The sequence below is a fragment of the Neltuma alba genome, unplaced genomic scaffold, assembly GCF_004799145.2.
Source record: "Neltuma alba isolate B1F8T4 unplaced genomic scaffold, ASM479914v2 tig00010982_pilon, whole genome shotgun sequence".
In the NCBI taxonomy this organism is placed as follows: Eukaryota; Viridiplantae; Streptophyta; class Magnoliopsida; order Fabales; family Fabaceae; genus Neltuma; species Neltuma alba.
Window position 1 is genome coordinate 203,869 of NW_021635744.1, and position 22,298 is coordinate 226,166.

Consider the following 22,298-nt stretch of genomic DNA (forward strand, 5'->3'; position numbering starts at 1 on the left):
AAAATAATTTTAAGAAACCAACTCATATTTTTACACGTAATTAATAGCATTTAATGTTGCTCTGGAAAATGAGTAACTAGAATCTTTAGTTTTATGGGTTCTATCACAAGACACACACACACACACACACACACAGAGGTCTTGCTGCACATCTAATTTCATTGTCCGTATCTCATTTAGACGGTCTAAATCATATTTGTTAATTTTATTACTTTCTATAAGTGGATGATAAGACAATATAATTACTATATATGTACTATATGTTGTCAAAATAAAAACGTAAAGAGTAAAAGATAAAGGGAGACGCGCATATGGGCAGAAAGCTCTACCAGCTTATTTATTTATTCGCTGTTTTGTTAGTTGGAGGGAGCAGGACATAGGAACCCTACTTGGGAAACCTATAAATTATACATTATTCATAAAATTCTTGTTGATGAAGCAATCTTCAGGCTCTCTGAAACTGAACTTTGTATGGGGAATCGCTCAAAGCAAGACGCTGGTATCCCTCACTATCAACATATATACCAATATCCTTGCACTGGACAGTACAGTTACTGCACACTTTTGGACAGTACGTTAACTTATAGCTATCTTCATACTTCTCAAGGTTGAACCAATTGTTCACCGTTTGCCAACCAGGATTGCCGATGACCCCACCCGTCGTCACGAACCACTGTCCAGTGGTATCATCGTAGTCGTCGAGCTTCCACACGTTGGACTGAGGACAATCTGTATCACCAGAGAACACAACGTTGAGATCCGTAGAGACACGAACGACACCTTTCTTAGGGTTGACGGGTGTGAACGACAATGGTAGGCCTGAATAGCCTTGGACAACCACAACATCTAGTGGGCATTCTTCCCCTATGCTTGCAAGAGAAAGCCCACTGCCGTTTGGAGTTGCCGGAGCTGGAAATACGTAGTAATTGGCTCCTGCTCGGAGCACTTTGCCGGAGGTATCAACAACCTGTTCTGGTGCTGCATCGGCGGCTCTAAGCAGTGGCTTTGTGGCGAAGGCGAAGAGAAGGACGAATGCTACAAATGTGATCTTCATTCTTTGATCTGAATGCTCACAAACTATAGCTTTCTTTTTGGTTTGATTATTGCTGATGGGAGATGATCAGAGAATTGAGCATGAATTTATAGTTACAGTGATGGTGGAGTCTATGGACTTACTTGCACTTATTGTCAAGGATTTCGACTTATACGATTGTCCGTAAGGATATAAACTCTTTCCACTTAAAGTTGCTTTCCAATGAAAGTAGTGTTTTCCCGCCAGTTCCTGCCTAACAGTATACTACTTTCTCTGTTCATAAAGCTATTTTACGCCATTTATTATGAACTATGGATTGTACAGAACATAGGAAGTTCACATCTAATTGTATACTCCTTCGGTTCTTAATATAGGACCTAATTATTGAGTTGATTTTGGTTCTAAATATAATACCTATTTATTATATTTATCAATTTTTTTCTAAATTACCTCTATGAATATTTTCTTAACCATAATAAAATAGAAAAGGAAGAGAAGATATTACGGAAGATTATTATAGTGTTTTAAGAAAAATATGTCATATTTCTTATAATTAACTAATTTACCTAACTTCTTTAATCTAATTAAATTAGTTAAATAGGTCTGGAGGAGTATTAAGCAATTTAATGCAATGTATGTCAAATTCCCTACAAGCAATAGGAAAGGTTTTATATATGTGCGCGCGCGCGGATCTACATAAACACATTTATTTTTAATTTTTCGTCAAGACGCTCCTAAATTTCGGATTAGGTTTTTAAAGTTCAAAGATTAACTTTTTATTTTATTCTTGATATTTTTTCAATGAATAATCTTTAGGTTGGGATCTAAACTTTTCGTAACATTTAAAAAAATAATTTTTTTGAATAAATAAATTTTCATTAGTCGAATAATGTTTACCGATATATTTACATATTAATAAACCCCTTATAATAATCATAAGATTTGAACCTATGTTGGGCATCACTAGCTCTCTCACATTGGATTCTCAACTGCAAATTTAAGAGTTACATTTGAAACTTAAATGTCTTATTTATATACTCCTGAATTTGTAGTTGTTTAACTTTATCCAGTTGATTTTTGAAAAAATTATACCTAGATCCTGAACTTATAAATGTTTTACTCTTCTAATCTTTAACGTGAGACTTAATTGTTGAGTTAATCTTAGTTCTAAATATAAAACTTATTTCTCATGTTTATTTATCTTAAATTACTCTTATTGATACTCTTTCAACCATAATCAAATAGGAGAGAGAATGAGGATATTAATAAAGATGATTATAATATTTTAGAAAAATATGTCATATTTCTTACAATTAACTAATTTACCTAACTTCTTAATCTAATCAAATTAATTAAATAGGTCTTACATTGAAAAACAGAAAAGAATTTTGGAAGACCTTGAATATGTGAAATTATTTTTGAAGGTGATTCCCTGCAAAAACAATAACCTGCATTGTAGTTTAAAGCTGCTAAAACAACTAAAGAGTGGTATATTTTGGCTCTTCAAAAAAAAAAATAGATGCAGTATGTGCAAAAAGTTTCCAAGGATTAATAGAGTAAAATAATATTGCATAATTTATTGCGAACTTAAATAAAAAGGAGAGATACTAATCTGTATGAATATACATGCTTGACAAATTTAGAATACATCTCAATAGATTCCTTGTTTTTGTTTTTTTTTTTGTTTTTTTTTTGGGTGCCTAGATGCCTTATTCTTTAACGCCTCTGATAAATGACCTAAGTTCCAAGTAAAATGAAAGACATTTTAATATTTTAGGATAATAAATGATGAAACTTTGCACTTTTATGATTTTTAAAGAAAACAAATCAAAATTGCACAATTTTATCTTACTTAAGACATAAAGCCATATTACATGACACATCAAAACATCTACCATTTTATATAAAATTTAATGAAAAAAATTAATAATTAAGAGGTTAGAACTTAGAACATCATAAAAAATATTAGAGGCCTCATAGCCTGATCACAACATGCATCCATCGTTAATTATATCACTATCTATCCATGCAATCACACACATGTTATACTAAAACTCTAACTATACACACACATAGTACAGTCTCTTTTTTTTTTTTTTTGTTTTCTGTTTTCTCTAACTCTCTTCTATTAATATATATCTTTGATCCCTATTGTTTTTCACATAAAATCATGCAGTTCGCCTTCGACAATTATATTTTATAATCTTTATTTGAATTTGCTTGAAATTATTTGAAGTGGAATGTAATCCCTCTTTAATTTCTTTAGAGAACATTTGTAAGTTCTTGTAGTTTGGTACAATTTTATTTTTTTCAACCATCTATCCTGATTTTATATTTTAAACTTTGAAGCTTTATCCTGTTTCCTTTTATTTTGGTCTCATGGTATTAGGGGACTTAAAAAACTCTGTTTCTATTTTCTTTACTGCCTTCTTTTCTTTCCTTTCTTTGACTACCATTTTGCTTTTCTTCTCTCCCTTCATACTTCAAAAGTAGCCTCTACCATCTCTCATCCATACTGCAATTGCCCTTCCTGTATTCATCTGCATGAAAATGTAGCACTAATATTTGTCTCTCCTCCTAACTACCTTCACTTTCTCGTCTTTTATTAACTAGTATCAGGGTTAGGATCTCATTTTTCTCCGCACCTTAATTTTTTTCTGAGATAGCCAAACACGCTCTCTTGTTCTTCTGTTAGAAAAGAAAAAAAATATTAGTACAAATAGAGCAACAAAAAATCATAACGAGGCTATCAAGAATAAATGATGAGAATGTAAGGGTGTTGACTTAAATGAGTTTTTTTTAATAGTGTAATGGATGAAGTAAACTATACCTTAAACTTAACTGCAAATGAAGTGCAATGCAATATGTGAACCTTAAAACAATCAACAGGAATACATCCATCTTCTAATGGACAAATGCTTAAGGCGACTATGATTGATATTATTGTGCAAAGCTATGAAAAAATGATGAAAGGAATAAATCTATTTCTATTGCTAAAATAGATCTCACAATACTTGAAAAGAGTAGTCCTCTTCATTGAAAAAGGAAGTATGCACTGAGCTTAAAAAATTGAAATAAATGAAGATTGATTAGCAGCTAAAATACCACTTCTTCTTGTATAGGAAAGAAAATACCAAGAGAACATCTTTTGGGGTTCCACATCACATTAGGCTACAGGCACAGGCACTAGTTAAGTTAACGACTAATGCTGAAATTTATTGAAAGAAGCAGCCATTGTTCGAATGCTTTATGTATTTTTCCTTTAGGAAGGAGAATTTTAGACCTTCGATTCTTCTTTTTTCGCGGTATGACTTCCCTTATTTGTAATTTTGGTACTTGTGGATCTTTTGTTAAGACAATTTCAACAAGATTTATACACCATTTTACTTTTGAGTTGGAAACTGAGCTCCTTTCCTTGTGCAAGTGATCGATGGTCTAAATTCTGAGAATGAGTGAAAAAAATTATTTATGATTAGTGAAGACTTTTGCTATTTTCTCTATTAATTTCATGCTTATGATTAGCTGATGTATTCTTAGCCCACTGGGCATAGATATTCTAATTGTTTTGTTGGAATACAGTTCCCATTAGAGCAGCCGCATGGGCTCCGTTAGAAAGGTTAGTGTTTCAAGACGCGTTAATTGCATTCAATATATTTAAATGAAAAAGGTATATTTTCAATTTAAAATAATCTTGAATTCTTATAGAATATGAATTTTTTTTCCTTCTGTTTTTTGATGATGAAATGAATCTTTTTTCCTGCTTTTGATTCTTTCCTCCCCCCGCCCTTTTCTTTCTGCTTAATAGAGATCACTCTATGCTCCAGCTACAATCTAATCTCCAAGAATTGGCACAAATGCGTACTCTGAAATCTATGGGGAGCTTTATTTTCTCCTGTTGGTTTAATTTCCTTGGATAATATCATTTCTTGTTTTGCGTTCTATTAAAAAAATTGTAAAAGTATAGTTTGTCCAACTGATGTGAACTCTCTTTGACTTTGCGGGGACATCTTATTCCTATGGATGGATGCAAACCTTCTGCTTGTCCCCCTTCAAAAGATATTATTGTCATTATGACATTTATCTTTATTTTAACTTTCTCTTTATTATTAGTTTAGTTTGTGCACAACTATATTTTACTTAATATTTTGATTTTAAAATCAAATATAAAAATAATTTCATTTTAATTCGATGGTTTTAATTTTTTATTGGAATTTATTTTCATGGCATGATAAATCAAACAAGAGTATTGTCATTGTAAATGTTAAACACTTTCTTTTCTTTTTTATTTTCTCCTTTCTATCCAGACACGAGGATAGAAAATAAATATCATCCCTCCAATTTTCTCTCCCCTCTATTTTCTCCCGCTTCCATTTTTTCTTGTTCTTATCCTAGTTTTCTTCCCATTTAAACATAGTGTACTTTTATTACACGTAACGAATGTTGCCTCAACATTCTCCCGAAAGCATGCATATTTAATCTGAAAAGTGCTATCCTTCCAAATGGACCTTTAGCTCTGGCTGAACAAAGAATTATTGAACAGCAATATATACTCAAGCCTGCCGTTCTTTTGGCTTCACTTCCTAAATTACATTATGCAGCAACCAATATTTGCTATGCTACAAATCAGTTTGTAAAATCAATCAATTTTCATAAGGCTCAATGCGCCTGTTACTATCAAAGTACTGACAGTTTACACCATCTAGCCTTTCATTAAATTTTTCTGCTAGCTTTGACCATTCAGCTTTTATATTTGCTTGGGTTTTCTTAGCCAATTCCCACTCATCTCTTAAGTGTGGGGCTTGTTCTTTCAACTCATCTCTTTGTGCTTTAAGGGTCTTTCCTTCCTCGAATGTTTCCCTCTTTCTCTTGGTTGCCGTGGTCTTAGCTGACTGAAAAACACAGATGTTTGCTTTAATGCCACTTAGCTGCTCTTCCAATTCTTTCTTTCTTTCCTCCAAACCGGCTAACTGGCTGCTTAATTCGTTTTCTAATGATGCTAGGTCTTTAAACTGGTTCTTGTTAGCTTCAAGACTTTCTTCTACTTTATCTGCTTTCAACAGGTTCGTGCTAGCACACTCAATTTGCCGACCAGCATTATTATATTCAGAACTCCACTGAGTAAATCTTTTCGAAACTTCTGATATTAATAAGCGCATTTCCAGAGAGATCCCATCATATACCGTGAGGTTGGAAAGGTACTCTAAGGTGGACTTCATCGAATTGCGCTGCTCGGAATGCAATACAACGGAAAATTCTTTGGAGAGAAAGTCTTGCAATGTTTTCAAAGCTTTCTCAGTCTCTTCGCATGGAGGGGTTCTTGGCAATTCACTGCTGCCCCTATTATCTTGGGGAGTGGACACAACTGAGGTCTCAGCATCCAAGGAAGCATAAAATGCTCTCATTTCTGCATCATCCAATGTTAGATCGATCTTGTTTTTGGGAGAGTTAGTGTTAGCCAATCCCAAAATGGATTTGGTTTTTGGATGTTGTTCCCTCCCAGTAGCAGAATCAGTAACGATCGATCCTTGACTATTTGGTGTCTCAGGCAAAGAAGTGACAAGGGATGCAGGTTCAGCCTTTAACGGGTGAGCCATATATACTGTGTTTGGTCCAAATTCTACAAGTTAGCAGAGATGGAAAACGTTAATTCAGTGGAATTGCCGGTTGACAAATGGTACTACCAGAACACATCAATCAGAAAGTTGCAATTATAAAGTAAAGACAAAATAGAGTTTCTCACAGCCAACATATATATGAAGGGGAATTCTGTCCTCAATTCGATTTGGATGTTAGTATCTTCCTATTTATCTGTGGGAAAACATTAAAATTATGCATTGTCTTTGAAACAAGTAAGCCGTTCAGGTATTTGGGCTACATTACGAGTTGTGCGGTATTTCTCATTTGTTTCTTCCAGTCCTCTGCGATTGACCACCAAACACCAGCCTTCCACCAAATAAATAAGTTCTACCAATACTGTCTCACAGTTTGACCTCCCAGAACGATAACTTCGTCATTCAGAAGGTGAATCATGAGCTGCCAACTCTTTCTTGTCTTTCCTTTCACCATTGGCATCACAAAAGCCAGAAGCAAGAAAGCCTTTTTCTCACTCTAAAAGTCGGCTTATTTTCCTCCAGCCCCCTCATTCTTCCCCTATCCAGTATTACAAACAACCCAACTACCAGCCGTTTTCATTTTTATTGCCTCCTATATCAGCATTAATGAACAGACAAGTTAACTACTTTTTCTTAACCCAACTGTCAATCAGCATTCCAATTGACAATAGTAATCATGAGATATAAATCAACATCACATTATGACAACTTGAAATTCACTTTGGAATGAATCATTTTATTATTATCAATACAAACCAAACTTCTAGAATCTTTTGAAAGAGTGAAATGGTAGGTGCTTATCAATTTGATCTTTATCTCATTTCCTTTTTATATCAACCGAGCTTGGAATCATTAAAAACACATCTTCATTAAAGTAAAAACACACAGATATTCAAGCATGCGTAGTTCCTTAAGTAGATATCAACTTTAGCATCCTCTCAAGTAGCAGCAGTAGATGATGTACTTCTGATGCTCTATTATGAATACTTTAATCTTCATGGGTTCTATACTGTTATGTGATATATTAGTGACTCAAAGCAGACGAGACTATAACCGATACTTGTATGGGGGATCCGTTAGATGTACATAACCAACGCAGCCTATAACTGATGCACTGCCGTGTATTGTTCCTCTCATTAAAGAATATTATAATCAAACTAAATTAAAAAAAAATTAAAAATTTGTGAATATGTTTGGAGATAAAATGAAATTGGGGGCTAATATTTCACATTCATAGAGAATGTATGCTTACCTTTGTCAATACCTACGTCCTGAACACGCGGTAAAGTCATTAGCTCTTGCTCAACACCATCCCCTGTTTTTGGACGCTTGACACATCTGACTATGTGACGCTTTAAATGAGAAGTTCCGCAGTTATCTTGCAACAACCTGCCACAGTGTTTGCATTGAACTTTACTACCATCGCTTGTTTGAATTTTGAGCATATCTTCCCATACTTTAGAAGTCAGTTTTGATCGCTTGGAACTGTTAAATTCTTCATATTCATACTCTATGTCAACACTTGTATTCTGATGTGTCATTTTGTCCTGTTGAACAATAATACATATATTTAGCAAAGCAACCGGATTTTTAAGGGGGAGAAAAATAAATATCTAATCGTACATAACAGTGACATTTATACTTTTCATGTAAGACAAATTTGACACCCTCATATTTAAGCTACAGCCAAGCCAACAGAGCTTTTATATCAGATGCCTTAACAGATGAAACGTACTTTCAAATTTTAAAATGAATAAAGAATCTACGAATTAAATTATTAAGACATACAACTGCCATCAGTTCAGTGTATTTTCACCTTCTACAGCAAGTTAAAAAACAGAGAAGTATAACCTACCATCAAAGATAATAACTTTTCTAAATAACATTTGTGAGGGAAGGGGGAAAAAAAAGGGTACAGTCATAGTAAATGCATGAAATTATAGTATAAGTAATGAGAACCGTAAGTTAGATGTAAAATCCAACAGCCAAGAAAAATATAACAGAATTATTCTTCACTTTTTCCCATAAATTACAGAATACAATTAAGGAGCAGGACCTAGCCAGAAAATTGGATACTTTACCATTCAATTGTTATGCGTACAACAGTGAAAACTGATCCCTCGATGACATCTTAGTTTGAAGGCCATTAATCACTATCTTATTTCCTAGCAATCTACATACACAAGCTTAGAAATTTCCAAGAAACTATCGTATCAACATGCATTCCCTCATGCAAGTGAGCCATCAGGAAAAGAAAAATATATAACTTCTAATATGATGTTATTGAGTTGCAATTTCCTACCAATCTTATATAACTTCAATAAGTGACAAAAGGAAGATAAGGTCAAGTAACCTGAAAGTCAAACTTTTTAGTCCAATTATTTGAGAGAGAGAGAGAGAGAGAGAGAGAGATCAACGGATTAACCAAACCAAACTTCTTTTTGTTCTCAACAATCCATCTAGTTAAAGTTAGAATTTGATAATATGTCAACAGAAATTGTGAGGAACATTTTAAAGCAAGATAAGAAATTTCAAATGTTCGTACAGTTTGGTCCTCTCCACTCCTAGATCACTACAACCGTGTAGAATCACTTCAGTTTAGTAAGTTAAGTTGTGGCAAACAGCACTTTAAATATTCAAAACTTTCGTGCTCGATAATTCTGAATGAAAATTCACCAACGGATTACATTCCAGAGGCATTCGCTCCAAATTTTGCTATACTCATATGAACCCACTATATCTTCCCCATCATAAACTAAATTTATAATCAATTGAAGGCACCAAATTTAAACTCCCTACAATATCATTTTAGCAAGGGAGCAATCAAAGAAGGGAAATATAAATTAATCGAAGATCGAAAGGAAAATGAAAATTATGTGCCTACTTTAGAATACGAGAGAATCTTTTGCCTACGTTCTGCTGCGGTATCCAGCAGTGCTAATACCGTCTCCAAACACCTCGACCGGCCGCGACGGAGACCCCTCAATGTCGTCAGATTTTGAGAAACGAGAATGGCAGACAGAGGTAAGGGCCGGAAAAAAACCGCGGGTCTGTTATCCAGCAAGCCAGGCTGTGGGCTTTTGGGCTTAAGCCCAGGCATCGTTCATCCCTTTTTATACATATGGTCTTTTATCATCCTTGTTGACCAAAATAAATAGATTACTTCTATAAATACTACATCTGGTTCTTAATATAAGATCTTATTTAATTTTTATTTTGATTTTAAATATAAGATTCAAATTTACTTTGTCTCTCATATTTATGTATTTTTTTTAAGATAATCCTTCTAACAATAATAGTTCTAGTCAGTACACTTGATTAGTAAAGATATTTTAGGAAAGACAACACATATTTATTATAAATAACTAACTCAAGTTCTTTTCTTAATCTTCTCAAATCAGTTAACTAACTCTTATAAATAAGACTGAAAGTAGTAGTAATTTATGAGAGAATAATATCTCTACTAACCCTTCTCTCTACTCGAGCGGAGTGTCTCCATTGCATGTTGTCTCCACTTTGTCTCTATGTAAGTAAAACGATGCCATTTTGCAACTTTTCAGCAGTCCCACATTTTTTATGCATGCAAATGCAGTGACACCGTTTTCCTACAGAACTGATCTGGTGTTATATATTAAGGAAAAACAATTTATCGCAGTCGCCCCCGTGGTCCTCCTCATCGTTGCCCAGATCTCATTGTCATTTGGAGGGGTGAGATTCCACTTATGAGATATGATACGCACTTGCTCCCAACCCATGAACCCCAACAACGAAGTTGGGTTTTATTCCCAAAACAATTTCAAATCCGTCCTTCTGACCTTCCCTTGTTTTCACTCTTCTGTTGTCACATCCCTTCTCTGCTTAATCCTCATCTAACAAGATCAGTTTCCCAAGTTTAGGTGTGTTATTTGATGGCTTCAAACATCAAAGTAGAAATCAGATTTTTTGCAGCAAAATGGGGTCACTGCAAGAATAAAATTCTTAGATTGTTGAAAGGATAAAAAATGGTGCCGTTTTATTTAAATGGAAAGAAACAGGAGACAACGTGTAATGGAGACATTCTTTACCACTCTCCACTTCCTCTCTATTTAATGTTTTCATCATTAGATTAAACTTTAATGGCTAAAATTTATTTTATAAAGATATTATTAAAATATTAAATATTAAATAATAAAAATATATAAATAAATTTATACTGTTAAGTGTTAAAATTTGATATAAGTTGTTTAATATAATAAATTTTTATTATATTTAATATTATAATAATATTTTTACTCAATTTTAAATCTCAGCTATTGGAAGTTAATCCAATGATAGAGAAATTAAGTGAAGAGGAAGTGGAGAGAGAAGTTAGTGGAGACATTCTTATCCTAAGATTTATCAGCTATTTTTTCATAAATTTAGCATTGATATTAAAATGATAAATAAAATCTAAAAAATAATTTATTATTTATGAATATGGTAAGTTTCTTAATTTTTTTCGTTGGATAAAATAACGATATGTTGGCCAAAAAAATTATACATCTTCATTTTTATAAAATAATAAATAAATTAACTGACAATTGTAAAAACTCAGTATTTTTTAAGAGTTACTATAATTTTGAGAAAATGACACAAAATGATACTTAAACTCGGAAATCTCAAAATAGTCACTTGAATAAGCAAAATCTTAATTTAGGCATAAATAACTTATGTGAGATTTGTAAATTTATTGAAATGACCATATTATCTTTTTTTATTGTTCTTAAAAAACTAAATGCCCTCGTTGGCTAACTGGTTGCAGGAGCTCAGGTGCCCACCGTCACTTGAGCTCCAGTGGTCGATTGACAATCAGTCACCGGAGTTCAAATAGGTGATAACTATTTTTTTGAAAATTTTTACAATTTTAATAACATGATTAACAAGTTTTGTAATGCTATTACCAAGTTCACTATAGTAGTTACTAACAGGCTTTTCAGAAAATTCAAAAAGTAGCATTTTTATAATTTCAATAATGTCATTAACAAGTTCCATAACATTATTAACAAGTTCGGTATAACATTTAATAATAGGTTTTCTAAAAAATTCAAAAAGTGATATTTTTATAACTTTAGTAACACGATTAACAAGTCATGTAACGATATTAACAACTCTCATAAAAGTTAATGTTTTTAATATTAGCTCCATGTAAAGGTTGTACAACAAAAATTTTTCCACTTATTAGATAGTCATTATGGTTATGAGAATTGTTAATATCGTTACATGATTTGTTAACCTCGTTATTGAAGTTATAAAAATGCCACTTTTGAATTTTTTTTAAAATCTGTTGTTAAATATTATATTGAACTTGTTAATAGAGTTACAGAGCTTATTAACGGCATTACTAAAATTGTAAAAATGCTACTTTTTGAATTTTCTGGAAAACCTATTGTTAACTGCTATACTAGACTTGTTAATAGTGTTACAAAACTTCTTAATCGTACTACTGAAATCGTAAAAAAAATAGTTGCCGGCCACCAAAGCTTCGGTAAGGACAACCACCTGAGCTCCAGCGGCCTCCGCCGGCACCGAAACTTTAGTGACCAACCAGCCAATGAGGGTATTTGGTTTTTTTAAAAACAATAAAAAAAATAAAGGATAATATGATTATTTCAACAAATTTGCAAATCTCAAATTGGTCATTTATACCTACAAGTGACTATTTTGGGATTTTCAAGTTTAACTGTCATTTTTGTGTCTTTTTTCCTATAATTTTTGGTTAAGTTTATCCTCATTTTGGGTTTAGTCTCCTAAGTTTCTTTTTATTTAAAATATTGGTCCCTATAATTTAATACTTCCTTTGTCTCTTTTTATAAACAACAACTATCACCTCTCCCATATCTCTAAATATAAGTAACATTTTCAAGTTGCTTTAAAATTTTGAGGCAAATTTTCTATTTCTTTCTCATTAATTACTTATTTTAATACTCAATATATTTATTATCTTATTTTTCAAACTATTATCTCTCTCTATAACACATTCTTTCTGTTTCATAATTCTCTTTATTTTAATAATTTTCTTATTCTCTTTCTTATATTCTTTACCCCATAAATAAGGGTGTTTTGAAGGAAAAAAATTTCAATTTCTGCATATTTATTATTTTAAACCTATTTTAACTAATATTTTAATATACATGTAAAAATATGAACTATTTTACCCTTTGAGGTATCAAAACCTATGATTTAAAACTTAAAGGATTCAAATCAACGTTAGGACAAACTTGAGAGACCAAAGATTATATTAATCTATTTTTAAATAAGGTTGAGGGTTTTGAATAGTATAGATAAAATCAATTGTAGTTGGGGAACTATCTGTTCGGATTAAAAAATACTTAAATTTTAATTAACAATAATATTAGATACTATATTAGTTGCTGTGGAATGTTATGAGGATATAACTAAATTCTTCAAGCATAGACGATGAGAGAGCCAAACAAGCTACTTGTCTTGAATGGATCTTTTGATTTCGATCATTACAATCAGCAAAGAAGTCCTAATATGTGACACATATCTTTCATTGAACAAACATATTCTACATTTACTCTTCAAAGTTGGAGTGAACTTGACATCATGTGTTCAATAATTTATTTCTATTCCTAGTACTTCCTCTTACATAACAGACCATATTTCACTCAAAAACACCTATATACGCTTTTGTTGTTTATTTTCTCTCCAAGTTTTGACCATTCGGTACTGATATTTGCGTGGATCTCCTTGGCCAGTGCCCAGTCATCTCTCAAGCGTGGCAATTGTTCTCTCAACTCATCTCTTTGAGCTAGGAGAAGCTTTCCTTCCTCAAAAATTTCTCTCTTTCTCTTAGTAACCATTTTCTCAGCTGATTCGAAAGCCCTGATATCAGATTTAATGGCGTTGATTTGATCCTCCAGCTCTTTCTTTCTCTCCTCCAAATAGGCCAATTGGCTGTGCAGCTCATTTTTCATGGTCATCACCTCCTTGAAATGGCTCTTGTTAGCTTCAAGACTTTCAGTTGTTTCATGCATTTTCAACACGCTGGCTTCGGTAATCTTCATTTTCTTGCTTGCATTGCTATAATCGCAACTCCAATGAGTAAATTCTCTTGAAACTTCTATTATCACTGATCTCATTTCTATTGACACTCCATCATCTGCAGATAATCCAGAGAGGCAATCCAATGTAGCTTTCATGGTACTATAATTTTTAGGCTCCAACATTTCAGAAAAATCTTTGGTGAGAAATTCTTGAAATGTCTTCCATGCTTTTTGGATTCCTTCACTTGGTTTGATATCAGTTTTCAATTCAGAAATAGATGTGATATCTTTTGAAGGTAATGGAACAAAGATCTCAGCATCTAAAGAAGCATAAAATGCTTCCATTTCCTCATCATCCTGAGTTTTGTTTATCTCATTTCCCTTGCATTCAAGCATTTGGCTATCCTCTGCCTCACAGGCTTCCCAGTTATCATTCACATTGTGACAATTATCTTTGAAGACTTGAAAATCTTCCACTGACTTGTTATTACTAGTGAGCTTCTTCAGTTCAGTCTCTTTGTTATCAGATTCTGTGACAGAATCAGAATCCAAATAGGGGTCTGTGAATCTGATCGCATTTTCTTCTTGTTGGATTACATGTATCCCACACCAACTCACAGTTACACTTGGAACTTCAGACATTTTTTCACAAGAAATCTCCACCTGATTCCAGTTATCATCCAAATAAGAATCAAACGCTTTCCCCTGGAAGGGAGGCAGCGTTCGCAAATCAAATAGCCAAACATGATCTGTCACCATTTTTGCGAAGCTTGTTGGTATTTCCAATTCAAACAATTCTTCACCATTAATGAAAAAGCGAACTTCGCAACTGAAACCCTCCTTCTTCATTTCACCCTCTACTGCAAAAACATAACATAGGGCAATCACTGGAAATTTCTCACGAACCCAAAATGTCATATATTCTTCTTTGCTGCAGAGATCAAACCATGTCGGAATGCTTGCTCCAGGCACAATAACATGTAACTCCCTTTCCTGAAAGGTATCCTGTGAAATAAGAAAAAAGGTAAGAAAATGTGAGGCACAAAAGATTAAAAGAGAAGATCTGACTTCACAGATACAAACCTGACTCAATAATGAACTTGACGACTCTCTATTCAATGATGTGCAATTACTTGCATCAATGAATCGTAAATTGGGAGGTAAGGTTGGAATTTCTTGGAGAAACTTGCAACTGTTTAAGTGAAGTAATTGCAAGTAAAGAAACTCCTGTATGCAGGATGAAAGCATTTCAAATTTGTTCCCTGAAAGGTCTAGTGAAGTCAACTTTGGAAAAGAGTGTAAAATTATGGGAAGATCTTCATCCAATAGGCCACAATTTTCTAGATTCAATGAATCAACATTATGGAAGGTAGGGGTATGCTGTCCCATGTCTTTCAATTTCTTCAAAAAATTTCGAAGTTGTGGACAACCCTCTATGTTAAGGTTTCTTAGATTTTGTAGCATGTCAAGGCTTTCTGGTAGTTCCTTGAGACCTAAGCAAGATGTCATGCATAGTTCCTGAAGTCCAATAAGGTTTCCAATGGAAGCTGGTAATTCTTCTATGCCACTACTTTCAATAGAAATGGATACGAGATTGTCCATTTTTCCTAAGATATCTGGGAATCTTTGAATGCTTGAACACCATATAAGGATCAGACTTTTGAGTGATGGCAACCTAATGGCACGTGGAAATGCCCTTAGTTTGGTGCATCCAGAAGCCCTCAACTCGACAAGTTTATCAAGAAATCCAACAGAATCATCAACCTCTTCTAAATTTGCACAATAATCAAGATTTAATTCTGTCAAATTTGGAACTCCAGAAATGTCAGGAAGTTTTGTTAAGTGATCGCAGTGGCTCAAATCCATAGATGTCAAAGAATCAAAATACTGCAAGTCAAAAATTGAATCACTATCAGATGCATGTTTTGAAGAAGCAGATGAAAAAGGAATTAAAAAAGCATCAGCAACAATGATATATACCCTGAATGGCTCCTGCATGGCAAAACAACTACGAGATAAGTTGAGTCCAACAAGTTTCTTTGGACGAAAATTAGATGGTAATGATGAGGAGGGGTATTCCATCCAATCAAGCAATCTTAAATTGTTTGGAAGATGTTGAGGGCTCCCAAAAATGTGTGCGTTCTTAACTATAAAAATTTTCATATTTCTCATCCTTTTAAAGGTGCTTGCTGTCAAGTGTACCATATAATGATCTGGGAGGTCCACCATCATGCCTTGAATTTTCCTTGATCCCTTTATGACGCAGCACAAGGAAATGACATAGTTAGGAATTAAAAAAAAAAAAAAAAGAGGAATAAAACCGACCAAGTTCTTTATTAAACAAAACATTAAGAATGTCAAAAGCATGGCTCTTACAGTATTTTGAGTAAGTACTTCATAAACATCTTCAGGGTGCCAAATTCTACTTCGATTTCCAGGCTCTAATGGAGAATCTTCTCTTACAACTTCCCTTCCCATGTCTTGTATTAGATCATGCATTCTTAATTTGTTATACCGATCAATAGTTACAAGAGATCTATCAATTAGGACACCGATACCAATTTTTGGATAGAAACCACAAGCTTTTAGCGTCTTTTCAACATATTCTACTGTCTCCCCTTTGAAGAAGCATGCAATGTCTAGGAAAATTTCTCTCTCATTCTCCTCCAAATTATCATAGGTTACTCTGAGTACATTCTGAACCTCTTTGTTGGGAATCTTTTCATATTTGTCCAATGCATCTTGCCACTCATCCACTGTTTTACCATACAAATTTGAACCCATTACTTTCAAAGCCAATGGAAGCCCTTCGGCATATAGCGCCACACGGTGTGAAATCTCAAAATAACCTGAATCCGGGGATTTTCTTTTGAAGGCATTCCAAGTGAACAGTTCAAATGCTTCATCATGATGTAGCTTCTTTACCTCGTATGTTTTTTCAACTTGATGAGTAGCTAGTAAGTGTTTATCTCTTGTTGTGATCACAATTACACTACCAGAACCAAACCAATCATGTCCTCCTGCTAAAGCTTGTAGCTGCTCTAATTTGTCAACATCATCAAGAATCAAAAGAACTTTTTTGCAACACAATCTTTTCTTCAAAATGGGGATTCCTTTGTAAATATTTCCTAGCTTAATGTTCTTGTCTCCAACCAAATCAAAAAGAAGTGCTTCTTGGAGCTGTGCTAAGCCTTTTGGTTGATTTGAACTTTCTCTAATATCAGCAAGGAAACATGCAGCATCAAATTCATTGGCAATCAAGTTAAATAGAGCTCTAGCAATTGTTGTTTTTCCTATACCTCCAAATCCATAGATTCCTATCATTCGAATTTGTTCACCTGGCTCCATATGCAAAAGTGATTTCACTTCTGATAAACAAGTTTCTAGTCCAACTGGATATTCGGCAATGTGCATAAGGGTGTGATTTAATTTACCAGAGACCTCTTCAACAATCCTTTGAATAATCTCAAATTCATACCTGGCCAGTTACAAGAAAGAGTAGCCAATCACAAAACAAGTAGGTGGAGAATCACTTCTTTCTGTCATAAAATGTATATGTCCATATATAATATAAATAAATAAGAATCGTACTTTCATGAGTTATGAACAGTGCAACTCACTTTAAGTTTTGTAAACACATTTTTGCACAAACCAGCAATCTATTTATGCTCAATCCTTTTCTGTATTTTAATGGCAATATCCTGTATGTTAATGAAGCAAGATATATTTAAGGACAAAGGAAGATCCCAAAAAAAAAAAAAAGTAAAGTCCGCACAATTCACTCGGATATGTACAAGAGCCTTGATAACCACTTAGAAAATGAACCAAGGATTTGATTCATCATTTGTTATGTTTTATTTAAGAACTTTTAACAAAAACCTAAAAAACTCTGCAAGCTTTTTTCCAATTATTTTGCAGGAGAAGAATCAATGGCTTACCCGTTTTCTAAGCTCCAACCAGACAAGTTAGCTGCTTCAGACAAAGCCAACTTCCACTTCTGCACCTTCTTCGTATTATTCTTGAACCTATCTCCATGCTTGGCCATGGCTATGCCAAAACTTCCCTTTTGATGGCGTACCACTGAGGGATCTACGTGGTGAAAAACTGGCAAAACCAATTGCCCCTTGACCTTCATGCAATCAAGGATCTTAACAAGCTCCTCCAGACACCATGTGGAAGATGCATAGTTTTCAGAGAATACAATAATAGAAATCCTTGACTCTTCAATTGCTTTCAGAAGAGATGGAGAAATTTCTTTCCCTCTCTTAAGCTCCTCATCATCTATGAATGCGTTAATCCCCTTCTGACGCAGAGCATGATAAAGAAAGCCGGTGAAACTTCTTCTGGTGTCCGTGCCCCTGAAACTCAGGAAAACATCATAGGTCCATCCTTGAGCGTAAGAACAAGATATCATAGCCATTCCTATCAGTTTTGGGAGTTCTTCGTTCAAACAGTACAAGACAGAATCAACAAGACTTTGAGGATTGGGATTGGCATATGATTATATAGAGAAAATCCTTACACATGCATTCATGTGCCTAACGCGTTCCGCATCTTTAGTAACAGCAAATGGTGGGGACATCAGTATTTAATGAATGTCATTATCAAGCATCGACCTTTTCTTTTATTTCAACAGAAAAATAAGTGGCTCATACCAATGGGTTCTTGGACTTTATTCGCAATGCTACTATGCTGCTCTGTTTATAAGTTTTGCCAACCAACGATGTTGATTTTTTTTTTTTTTTGGGGGGGGCGGGGTTTGTCTAGATGGTATTAAATTTTCATTCACATCGTTATTTTTGGCCTGACAAGTCACATCATTTTTTTACCATACAATATTCGTGAATAGATTGATTTTTCTTGCCAGAGGATGCCCATTTTTGGATTCTCATCTATGAAATGTGATTCAAAGTGATCTCTCTAGCAGGACCAAACAAAATAGTTTTAACATTTTCCTCAGCAAACTTTGCTAGTTCTGTGAAAGTTCTAAGACCACATGACAGATGCAGCAAGGCTATGCTTGTCGGAAGGCTTCATATTCATCGGAACTGAGATATATACGAGTTTACATGGTAATGGTACTCTACTTTATATTAGAAGGATGTACCTTATTTTTGTTGAAGAAATAATAGGATAGAATATACTCCTCTGATCATTAGTATAAAACATATTTTGTAGTATAATTTAATTTGTATTATAAAATTGATCTTATATTTAGAACCGGAGGAAATAATTTTATAAAATTGTGAAATTTAAAAAGTTTTATTATTAACAATTTGAAATCAAACGCATTATTTGCATACTATTAAAAATTCAATTATGTTCAGTGCAATATGGCAGAAGAGTTAATATAACCTGTCAAAATTTATGGAGATTTTGGTCATCCTTTAAAAAATGGATAGAGATATGGTTGGAAAATAGGTATAGTTGCCGTATAAAATAAGATTTTCCATTTTTTTAAATGAAGTCAATCATCAATGGAATGGCAGGGCACGCACAGGAAGTCAACTAGCTGCATATGACTTTCTTTTGCTTTAATTATTATCATAAGCAAGGTCTAAAATCAGAAACTTCCAGGAAACCCATCTGCGTCAATAAATAGAGAATATTGACAATCAGAAACACACTTTCGAGAGAAAAAAAAAAATCTAAAACAGGCATTTTGATTGAAGTGAAACGGCCTTTGAATGTGCTTCCACACACTGGGTAAAATAAAACAGAACCAAAAAAAAAAAAAAACAAAGAAAGAGAACCGATCTTGTGTTTTTTTCAATGCTCTTTTTTTTTTTTGTGTTTTCTTTTGAGTAAATATATACAGCACAATTCCTATCGTTTTTAGCACTGATCTCCTGTGCTTAATATAAGAATTAAATAATTGATTTGGGTATTATTAAGAAAATTAGTTGAATTAGTAATAAAAGACATTATTTTTTCTAAAATATTTTATTAATCATATGTAATGAAACTACTCCCTTGTGGAAAATTCTTAACATGTATAATCATTAATCAACATAGAGATTACTTGAAAGAAAAATGGATAAATATTAAAAACCAAGTAAATTATGATCTTATATTTATGATCAAATTGAATCTGTAACTAACACTTATATTAAGAATCCAAGATACAATAGAATGTTTTTTTACAAAACGTAAACAAGTACTCCTCCAGTTTTTAATATAGGATCCAATTTTGAGTTGGTTTTGATCCTAAATGTAAGATTCATTTCTCATATTTATCAATTTTTTTCTAAATTATCCATATAGATACTCCCTCAACCATAATCAAGTAAAAAAAAAGAGAAAATATTAAGAAAAATGATTATGGTGTTTTAGGAAAAATGTGTCACATTTTTTATAATTAACTAACTTACCTAACTTTTTTAATTTAATCAAATTAGTTAAACGGGTCTTATCTTAAGGACCGGAGGAGTATATTATTATAATTCGTCTGTGTTACACCTCAGAATAAATTTTACTTCCTTGGTTAGGATTAGTTGGAATGATCGTTGGTCCGAGGTCAATTTCTTGTCACCATTTTAGTTTTTCTTTCGGGCTTTAGGCCTTCTTAGTTCCTGGTTGAATAATTCTTTTTTCAAAAGGAGCACGGTGCCCTGTTTGGGCCCAACTAGAGCACCTTATTCGGCTATTACTTTTTTTCCCCTCCTGTTTTGGCTTTAAAAAAAGATTAACATACTCTCAAGTTTGTTTTCATTTTTATTTTGATCTCTCATATTTTAAATCATAGGTTTTAGTCCTTAAAGAAGCAAAATAATCTAGGTTTTTATAATATTACAAGGACCAATGGAAAAAAAAAAAGAAGAACCAAAACCTATGGTTTGAAACTTGAATAAGGGTATAATTGAAATACTAAAAATTGTATTAACCCTTTTAAAAATTATTAATATAACTTTAAAATATGAAATGAGTAAAATAAAATTTACGATTGGTCATGTTGATGACAAAAATCAGTAATGCTTGAGTTTAAATTATTTATTAATGTCAATACCGTATGGCTGCATAAAAAACATTTTTCAAAATGCATTTTCTTAACGGTTGTTATGAAATACTGATTTAGTATTAACCTTCTTAAGCTCTGGCAAAAATTATCTTTTTAAGAGGCTTTAGTTGTCAATCTCCCAAAACATGAGGGTACATTTACCTTTATGTACGATTGTGCTGCACAAGGCCTTGTTCTTGGGCTGAAAAACAGGCTATGTTTAACTCGCTGGGCTCATTTGCGCCCTTTCGGCATCATGTATTTGGGCTAAACAATGACTAATTTACAAAAAAAGCCTAAGGAAAAAAATTTTGCCGATTTAATTTCTTCTTTAAAAAAATTATCAATTGAATAGTGTAAGGTGTATTTGAAATAACTTATAAACAACTTTTTAATTATGATGTATGAAACACAAGGTAAGTATATAAGATAAGTTTTGCCTCGATTTAGTGAAACGTGCTTATAAGTACTAATGATCATGATTCCAAATAAGGTCGTATATGTTTAATCTAAACAAATTGTGTCAATAAAGTTTATGTGCGACAGAAATTTTGCCCAATGCTAATAGTCTTGTAGATTAGTGGTATACAAATTTTAAGCATTTGAGAATTTACAAGTTTGATCTTATTTATAACATCACGCTGTTAATATCTATTTTTCTAATTCAAAAAGAAATCCTGCCCAAACACATGAAGAGTGGAGGAGAGGAGAGGAGATGAGGTATTTATTGAGAACATTTGATGGTGTTGTGATAATTAAAGTTGACATTTGGGTCATCCTTTCCTACCTCAAACTAGTATTTCTTACGGTCACACACAGGTATTAGAAATTTAGCTCTTTAATGAAGCATTTGTTAAATTTTGATATTGTGACAAGTCAAATGGCATTTTTGTTGTCAAATAAATAGCTATTAAGAATATATAATTAAACAATTTAAATATAAAAAATAACAACAATGTGGTTTAAATCTATTTTAAAACCAAATAATTGAAATTGAATCCATCAACCTTTATAGTTTATCACACTTAAAATTTATATGAAGATCACATGTTAAATCACTAAACATAATCAAATTAAAAAACAAATATAAATTCAACAAAGATCATCCAATGTTGGAATATCATGATCTCCATGTTCAAATTCTTTACCTTCACCATTATAATCTCCACTTTTTTTATTGAAATAACAAGAAACTAAAATGTCAGCAGGTATTTACATATTCAAACATGATTTGGCATATACTAAAATATTGAAATTTGTGTCCATGTTTCTAAATAAGACATTACGACATGTTTTTATTATAAACTTCATCATGAATATAAAGTATGCATAATTTCGTTGTTACTAAAAAATGTTTTATTTTTTATACATTGGAAAAGACTGAAAAATGTTCTAAATTTAACAGTATAAAATCCACCATTTCTTTTTTTTTTCTCCCAAACAAAAAAAAAAAGGTATGTTTGCAAGCCAGACAAGTACGGTTTTTCTTCCCCCCCCCCCCCGGTCAAAAGAATTCATTTTACTAATTGCCAAAAAAAATTAAGTTACACACTAATCACCGAAGCCAAGAAACAAAACTCTCCAAAAACACCTATCAACACAGCCTAACATACCTCTTTCCAAGAAGAAAA

General features: G+C 32.9%; 3 protein-coding genes across 7 annotated transcripts; all 3 read right to left on the minus strand.

Moving 5' to 3' along the window:
• Positions 1-312: 312 nt before the first annotated feature.
• LOC114760502 (miraculin-like) lies at positions 313-16,830 on the minus strand. Its single transcript, XM_028949760.1, has 2 exons — positions 16,824-16,830; positions 313-1,087 (listed from the first exon to the last, which is right to left on the minus strand). Exon 2 carries the CDS (start codon positions 1,052-1,054, stop codon positions 446-448), a length of 609 nt encoding a protein of 202 aa, XP_028805593.1. The 5' UTR covers positions 1,055-1,087; positions 16,824-16,830; the 3' UTR covers positions 313-445.
• LOC114760497 (uncharacterized) lies at positions 5,548-9,682 on the minus strand. 4 transcript variants are annotated; one of them, XM_028949753.1, is made up of 4 exons: positions 9,530-9,682; positions 8,288-8,361; positions 7,898-8,192; positions 5,548-6,650 (listed from the first exon to the last, which is right to left on the minus strand). In XM_028949753.1, the coding sequence occupies exons 3-4, from the start codon at positions 8,184-8,186 to the stop codon at positions 5,674-5,676; spliced, it is 1,266 nt and encodes a 421-aa protein (XP_028805586.1). In that variant the 5' UTR covers positions 8,187-8,192; positions 8,288-8,361; positions 9,530-9,682; the 3' UTR covers positions 5,548-5,673. The 4 variants fall into 4 exon arrangements, with proteins under 4 accessions (XP_028805586.1, XP_028805587.1, XP_028805585.1 ...); XM_028949754.1 differs by lacking the exon at positions 8,288-8,361 and having other exon boundaries at positions 9,559-9,682; XM_028949752.1 differs by lacking the exon at positions 8,288-8,361.
• On the minus strand, positions 13,174-18,105 carry LOC114760496 (TMV resistance protein N-like). Of its 2 annotated transcripts, none has more exons than XM_028949751.1 (5): positions 17,609-18,105; positions 16,047-17,148; positions 15,651-15,923; positions 14,754-15,557; positions 13,174-14,663 (listed from the first exon to the last, which is right to left on the minus strand). In XM_028949751.1, the coding sequence occupies exons 1-5, from the start codon at positions 18,088-18,090 to the stop codon at positions 13,293-13,295; spliced, it is 4,032 nt and encodes a 1,343-aa protein (XP_028805584.1). In that variant the 5' UTR covers positions 18,091-18,105; the 3' UTR covers positions 13,174-13,292. The 2 variants fall into 2 exon arrangements, with proteins under 2 accessions (XP_028805584.1, XP_028805583.1); XM_028949750.1 differs by having other exon boundaries at positions 13,174-14,675.
• Between the last annotated feature and the right edge of the window lie 4,193 nt (positions 18,106-22,298).

Bases quoted from the DNA above. Each gene is read 5' to 3' on its own strand.
- LOC114760497 (XM_028949754.1), bottom strand. From the start codon at position 8,186: ATGACACATCAGAATACAAGTGTTGACATAGAGTATGAATATGAAGAA. The intron at 6,651-7,897 runs GTAAGCATACAT...GCTAACTTGTAG, and splicing joins GGACGTAGGTATTGACAAAG to AATTTGGACCAAACACAGTA.
- LOC114760496 (XM_028949750.1), bottom strand. From the start codon at position 18,090: ATGGCTATGATATCTTGTTCTTACGCTCAAGGATGGACCTATGATGTT. The intron at 17,149-17,608 runs GTAAGCCATTGA...GTAACTGGCCAG, and splicing joins GGTTGGAGCTTAGAAAACGG to GTATGAATTTGAGATTATTC. The intron at 15,924-16,046 runs GTAAGAGCCATG...TGCGTCATAAAG, and splicing joins AAGTACTTACTCAAAATACT to GGATCAAGGAAAATTCAAGG.
- LOC114760502 (XM_028949760.1), bottom strand. From the start codon at position 1,054: ATGAAGATCACATTTGTAGCATTCGTCCTTCTCTTCGCCTTCGCCACA.